This window comes from Rhynchophorus ferrugineus, unplaced genomic scaffold (genome assembly GCF_030347505.1).
Source record: "Rhynchophorus ferrugineus isolate W39M unplaced genomic scaffold, kcgeb_rfMv2 rfM7, whole genome shotgun sequence".
In the NCBI taxonomy this organism is placed as follows: domain Eukaryota; kingdom Metazoa; phylum Arthropoda; class Insecta; order Coleoptera; family Curculionidae; genus Rhynchophorus; species Rhynchophorus ferrugineus.
The window spans coordinates 1,888,797-1,896,302 of NW_027472586.1; the positions used below are offsets into that span (position 1 = coordinate 1,888,797).

Here is a 7,506-nt window from a genome sequence, read left to right on the forward strand (position 1 = left end):
AGTTATGTTTGACGTAAATGTCAGGCCGACACAAAATACAAGCAAGAGACCATCGAGACAGATCCGTTCTATTAAAATACATTAAATAATTTCGGTTAATAGAGTGTTTATATTCGACTGTCGCCAAACATAATATTTTAAATTGAACGGTTGCCGTTGAAAACCGTTTAAAGGCGAAATCCATAAAACGCCGTATACGGGATGGCATTCGACAGTAATTGGATGAGTCACAAGGCAATAAACCCATATAAAAAATAGCGCACTAAAAATACCGAGTTTTCCGGCGCATTCCCACAAAAACGACCTTTTTACGACGGCCCGTCATTCCCGAGAGAGCGAGAGGTCCCCGCACCGATCGACATTTTTAAATAGGCGGACGGGGACAGGAATCTTTCCTGTTTGCGTCATCAGCGACTGTTTCCTTCGCCTAATTAAAATCGAATCTGTTATTGTAATGTGCCCGCCGTCGTGTCATTCGAGACTTCCGAGTTCGTTGAATAGTGAAAGGTGAATAATTCAAATGGAACACCCAATAGATATTTAGTCATCTTTATACTACGCGGCGTTGCCCGATTGTCGCCGATTTCCCGTGAATACATGATTGGTGTGTTGGATTGAAATAGCGACTATTTCTGGAGAATCCCTAGCCAGTATTCGGTATTTTCGATCTGATTTTGCGACTTTGTCATTAACGAGCAATCGAGAGCTAAAATCTTTGGATTTGATACTGCTGTTAGTAGGAGCTCGGTTTTGTAGGTCAATTGAAAAGTCCCCGGCCTACCACAGTAAAACACATTTTTTGCCAAAATTAGTTTTTTTTATTCAACATAATTCCCTTCGAGGGTGATACACTGATTAAAGCGACCGTCCAACTTTTCGATACCATTTTTGTAGTGCGATTTGTACATTGCTTCAAAATAGGCATCGGTTTCGGGTATTCGGTCTTCATTCAACGAAAATTTCTTCTCAGCGAGCATTATTTTGAGATCTGAGAACAGGAAATAGTTGCCGCGGGCCAGATCTGGAGAATACGATGAATGAGGAAGCAATTTGAAGCCCAATTCATGGATTTTTGACACGGTGCATGATCTTGGTGAAGCAGCACTCTAGTTTTCTGCAAATCCGGCCGTTTTTCGGCGATATCGTCCTTCAAACGGTCCAATACCGTAATGTAATAGTCGCTACCAGAACTAGACTCTTGTTTCTATTAATATTTCGTGTATTGATTTATTTTTTTGGATAAATTCGCAAATACATTCGAGTAAAATAGTGTTTTTAGTTTATAATGGCGTATATGTCCGTTGTTTTATGTGTAGATGGTTATTATTTAAATGCAGATGGTTGTGGGGACTTTGAGCGAGCTACATCGGCAACAACGCATTCCAATTCCGCTTATCGCATAGCGACGTCTCTGTCGCACTCGCGCCGCAGTCCGCATACCGTTCCCCTCGCCCTTCGTCGCGCGGCCACCGCCGAAAACAACTTTCTAGTACCTTTATCTAAAAACCCGTACCATGGCTAATAACAACAAACTCAGGTACAGAACGGTCTACGCCTTCGCCAGAGAAATGTACCCCAAGACGGTAAAGAGCGATATCTCCTACGGAACAGCGGGTTTCCGCACTAGGTGAGTGTCGATGCGTTTTTTATAGGTTATGTGGTGCGCCTCTAAGGCCCCGACGTATCCCGGATTACCTTCGATGTTGTAGGGCGACGGATCTGTCGTATGTGATGTACCGTATGGGACTGTTAGCCGTGTTGAGGGCCCGCTACAAAAACGGTTAGTCTCCAAAGATTCAAAGCTCGAAGACTTATAAAATCGATATGTTTCTTTCGTTGCAGCCGCGATAGGGGTGATGATAACGGCCTCGCACAATCCGGAACCCGATAACGGGGTGAAATTGGTCGATCCCATGGGCGAGATGCTGGAGCAGAGCTGGGAGAAATGGGCCACGAAACTGGCCAACGTCACGTAAGTTTTCTTTCAGTTTTACCCCGCGTACCGAGTCACCGTTCTGTTTACATTGACGCTCGTGTAAATATGGGCACTAGCCCTGCCAATTAATCAAAAAATAAGCCAGACGTCACGTCCAATCTATAATATAATCTCCGGTCACCTTATCTATCAAGTAAAGTCGTTTTTTCGCGAAAACAATCGTTCCTTATCGCCTGCATTTGTCTCAAGGTACACTTGATTTAATCTCCCCAATCCCATTGTATTTTTTCATTGTTATCGCTTCGTTCTAGTACATTTATTCCTACATTTATGGGCCAGATTTGTTCATCATAATCATCGATAAAATGCAGGATTTCTTTATCTTACTAGTCGAAATATTCAAACAAATATTCATCAAATACCCTGACATCTGTCACCCGATTAAACATTTGAAAAAAATCCCGATAATTTCGACCTGGTTGGTTGTTAGCGCGTTTCTCATGTAAAATTAGATATACGTTATCACTTGCGGTGTACTTGTTGATGTTATTTTGTGTCTTCAAATCATTTTGAAACCGCCAAAGTTGTGTCACGCCAACCCGTCCAACCCAGATAATTTGTATTTATTAAAATGTTATAAAACCGAGATATTGGTGTTATGTAAACAATGCCGCATTCTTCGCCGCTATTAGTAATGCTTGACGTTGCCGATATTTTTTGTATCGACGATTTAAAAAGTGAAATTACTCGTTTAGTAATTTGCAAAAATCCTTTCACTCGCACTGTCCAGAGTTGCTTTTTTTATATGTTTTTGTTTTCGCATAATTTTTCAGGGATGATAAGCTGGAGAATGTCATGAATGATATCATCAACGAGTACAAGATCGAGAACATGAACGACAGGCCTGAGGTGCTCATCGGCAAAGACACCAGGCCCAGCAGCCCGAGTCTAGCCAAGGCTGTCGTGGATGGTTAGTGTCTGTATCGCAGGAAGGCCGGTATCGATCCGTTCTTTTTTTGTACTGCAGGTGTTTTGGCCTTGGGAGGCAAACCCATTGACTATGGCATCGTCACCACACCCCAGCTGCACTATTTTGTTGTTTGCAAGAACACCCACAGGGCCTACGGCCAACCAACCGAGGAGGGTTATTACAAGAAGTTGACGGGTGCCTTTAAGAAGGTCAGAGGACAAAACTTCAATAATGGGAACTATACAAACAGGTACAGCAAATTAACAAACACAAATCCTACTTTTAACATTGAATGTTCCTAAAGGGTACTTTATGATGGTGCTAATGGTGTTGGTGCCAAGAAAGTCAAGTACTTAAGGGAAGGCTTGGAGGGCAGTCTACTGGTCGACATGTACAACGACGAGATTATCGGCTCCGGCAAGCTGAACTATCTGTGCGGCGCTGATTTCGTCAAGTCCCAGCAGAAGTTCCCCACGGGTCTACCCCAGGACCCCAATCTCCGATGCTGTTCGGTGGATGGGGACGCCGACAGGATAGTATATTATTATCTGGATGAAGACAAGAAATTTCATCTGCTGGACGGCGATAGGATAGCGACTTTGATAGCTGGTTATTTGAAAGAGGTACAAAATGGAGTTCGCGATTCTTTTGACGAAATTAAAATTATTTGCGAATTAATAAAACGATTTTACGATAACTAAACTGTATTGTGATATGTTGGATTATACTATGATACTTTTAACTAAATTCCACAAGACTATATACCATATATAGACTATTATAAACTTAAACAGTTTTTTTCCAATAATACGATAAATCAAACTATTTTACGATAACTTGATTATGTTTTTTATATTTATATTTGAGCAGTTGTATAAAAAATCTAACTATTTTACGATAAATAACTACGAGCAATTACAATAAATTAGAATATTACAATAGTCGAATCAGACTGCACTATTCGAATATTACATTAACTTTTGAAAAATTATAATAAACCATATTATGACAATTTAACATTTTTATGACAAGTTTAACTATTTTACGATAACTATGCTATATTATGGTTTTTGAACATCGTATGATAACTAACATTATGGCATTTAAACAATTAACGATAAATTGAAATATTCTATAGTCATACTATATTATAACAAATTGAACTATTTTGCGATAGCTAAGCTATATTATGATTTTTGAACATTTTTATAATAACTAACATAATATTAAAACAGTTAACGATAAATTGAAATATACTACAATCACACTATATTATGACAAATTGAGCTATTTTGCGATAACTAAGCTATATTATGGTTTTTGAACAATTTTACGATAACTAATATTATGATATTTAAACAGTTAACGATAAATTGAAATATTCTAGTCATACACTAAATTATGGGATTTGAACAGTTTTATGACAAATTGAACTATTTCACCATAACTAGGCTATATTATGGTTTTTGAACAGTGGTACTATAACGTACATCATGATATTTAAATAGTTTTGGGAATATTACGATATTCCAATCATTTTATTTGATTAAAATAAAGTAAGATTCCAGTTATTTGTACTAAATTCGAACAGCATTTACGTATTTTCCAAAAGTATCATTTTTTCGAATAGAGTTAACAGAAAAAAAGACGACTCTTAATGTTTTCCACAGACGATGTTTTTACAGATAACAAACACAGCTCATTCAATTCGCCATTGTGTATTTTCCTAGGTGCTCGAGAAAACCAGCATCGATCTAAATTTAGGACTAGTTCAGACCGCTTATGCTAACGGAGCATCGACAGACTACATCACTAATGAACTGGTAAACATTAATTGGACCGGAGTTCGAGTTACATTCTAAATCTGTTCGATACGCCTTTCAGAAAGTGCCGGTAGCTTGTGTCTCCACCGGAGTCAAACATCTACACCATAAAGCTTTGGAGTACGATATAGGCGTGTACTTCGAAGCCAACGGACACGGTACTGTAGTATTCAAGGATAGTGCGAAGAAGCGGCTAAAGGATGCTCTCCAGACCAACAAGTAGGCACTTATTTCTTTAGGATGTTGTTTTTATGTTATGTCGCTTCTGTTTTTTTTTAATAGTTTATCGGATGAACAAAAAGAAGCCACGGATAAGTTACTGAACATCATCGACATTATTAACGAAGCTGTTGGTGACGCCATCTCTGACATGTTACTGGTGGAGACTATCCTGCACTCCCGAGGCTGGAGCATTAAGGAATGGGAGTCTGCTTATGCGGATCTACCCAACAAACTCCTCAAGGTCACCGTCGAGGTATGAAACCGCGTTTTTTACACGAGAGTCTGATTTTGGAGGTGCACAAGAATCTAAATTTGTGATGTTGCCAGTTCTTGCACATCATAAGTATATTTGAAGAATATATTATAGATGGAATTATCTTGAATTAGATTAACCAAAAATTTCCCTTAAAACTCAGGTTAAATTTTTTTAGTACAAAGTTGTGTAAACATATATAATATTAGAAGGAAAAAATCAAATAAAACAAAATTATACTTCTATAACAATATGTGATTCATTAACTTAATTTACTTAAATAACTTCAATGTTTCTTGTTCATGATATTGAATGGTATGCTTGAACTGTGATATTGATGGTATGCTCACATAAAGAACATCGAGTCATATTTATATCAACTTTTACTTTCACCGGGTCAATTATTCCTAAAATATAATGAATTAGTAGAGGATTGGACCCAATCTGCAAATTTAAGATATACATTGAGTAGATACACATCTGGATGGATTTTTCTCATATGTCTCTTCACTTTAGAACTGTATAAAGGACTTTTTGACAATATTTATCCGTTACTGTCTATTATTTATAGTCAAAATGTGATGACAATACAAGAATAAGATAATACAGAATAGATATAGAACAATCTAATACTTAAACTAACTTAATGTAAAAGTAAATGGCAACGTCGCAAAATTAGGCAGAAAGCGCCGAAGCTCACCGAATGCCGACTATAATCGTCCAAAATTAGCCGCCAAAAGCTTTTAAGCATGGTCTGAAGTTTGTTTTTATTGGTCTCGTTTTGCAGAATCGCGCAGTCATAACCACAACCGATGCAGAAAGAAAGTGTCTGACGCCCGACGGCCTTCAACGAGAAATCGACAGCATCGTGTCGAAATATCCGAAAGGAAGGTCATTCGTGAGACCCTCAGGTAAGCTACTGCTGTCGTGCCGCTTCAGTTGCTACCGGTTGTTTTTTTGTCACGGTTGGGACCTTTGAGTCTGACCTCGACTTGACGTTTTCAGGTACAGAAGACGTGGTGCGAGTCTACGCCGAAGCCTCCACCAAACAAGACTGCGACAGACTGGCGGCGGAGGTCGCGAGGAAGGTGTTCGAACTGGCCGGAGGTACCGGCACACCTCCCGAGATACCTCAATAGATAATAACCCCATAGGCGAATATACACGGTCCCCGTCATTAACTGTCCCAATAACGTTCGGAATTGACTTAGGTACCGCCCCCAATTAGTTTTAGGACTAGGAAAAGACGAAGTATCATTTTTATATCGTCAGCGAGCGTCCACGCTCACCACTCATCCTTCATGTGGTAACACATCATCCCAACAACGACCAGAGTGCCATGCGTGGTGGAAACAGGAAATCTCTCCTCCCCTAGCTTCAACTGCATCAATGTTACCATTTGTTTATCATATTTTTAATGGGTTCTTAATTCTTTTTTATCTTTATCGACTGTTTAGGTTTATTGAGAGATTATGGGACTTAAATCCCTCACTGTTTTTTTTTGACATGTTTTATCGTAGTTATATTAGCTGTGTATTTGGTTTTGGTTTAGTTGGTTCATACAGCCAGCCCAGCTGTTTGTATCTATACTAGTCTAATTCAAACCGGTTTAAAGAGGCGGTAAGGTCCCCAACCTATCTTGCACAGGGTGTGAGACGATCTTTTTGGATGATTCGTTGATTCTGTGATATATCCACATGATTCTGCAGTCAATCAGTTTATTGTGCAATATACTTTTAAACGAGTACCTATTATGTGCTTAAGGTTCTGTTGACGATTACCCTGAATATCTGATTATCTTTACGTTATTCGTTATGCCTGTACCAAATTGAGACTGCTTTTTCGATGATTGTAACAATGCCTACATAACACGTCGAGGATTTAATGCACTGCCTGCCTGTGTCAGCAGGAATCGGTCCTATAAAGGGTTTAATATTTATACATGCGTATATATAAATTGCCATGTTTTTGATACGGTCTAGGAGGTAGCGTGTATAAAACAAAACATGTAACTTTTTTTTTTATATATATAGATCAAGTCAGCTTTTTAACAAATATATTATGCAGTTTTTTATAGTGGTGGTTTTTGTTTTCCTTATTCTCGATTTTTTCTAAGCCGGTGAAGGAACCATACAAGACTCAGAGGACGTCGGTTATAATCAAGAAAGGGCTCTTAACATGATTTGATGCCTTTTTGTGAGGATTATATAGTTTTTGATTCGTAGCTAGCTAATATCTTACTGCAAAATTTACTACTGTTAGTTTAGAAAATGTAGATTAGTGACTAATTTCGTGAAGATCT

General features: G+C 38.5%; 1 protein-coding gene across 1 annotated transcript; it reads left to right on the top strand.

Annotated features, from left to right (window-relative positions):
• Positions 1-273: 273 nt before the first annotated feature.
• nst (phosphoglucomutase 3-like protein nst) lies at positions 274-7,280 on the top strand. Its single transcript, XM_076410486.1, has 12 exons — positions 274-507; positions 1,338-1,627; positions 1,710-1,780; positions 1,843-1,972; positions 2,770-2,906; positions 2,964-3,156; positions 3,211-3,529; positions 4,637-4,729; positions 4,791-4,948; positions 5,012-5,204; positions 5,992-6,115; positions 6,210-7,280. The coding sequence occupies exons 2-12, from the start codon at positions 1,515-1,517 to the stop codon at positions 6,341-6,343; spliced, it is 1,665 nt and encodes a 554-aa protein (XP_076266601.1). The 5' UTR covers positions 274-507; positions 1,338-1,514; the 3' UTR covers positions 6,344-7,280.
• The last annotated feature ends 226 nt before the right edge of the window (positions 7,281-7,506 follow it).

What these genes read in the sequence shown, in the direction of transcription:
- nst (XM_076410486.1), top strand. Translation starts at nt 1,515, where the DNA reads ATGGCTAATAACAACAAACTCAGGTACAGAACGGTCTACGCCTTCGCC. An exon ending in AATGGGAACTATACAAACAG is followed by an intron (nt 3,157 to 3,210) that starts GTACAGCAAATT and finishes ATGTTCCTAAAG; the next exon opens with GGTACTTTATGATGGTGCTA. An exon ending in ACTACATCACTAATGAACTG is followed by an intron (nt 4,730 to 4,790) that starts GTAAACATTAAT and finishes TACGCCTTTCAG; the next exon opens with AAAGTGCCGGTAGCTTGTGT.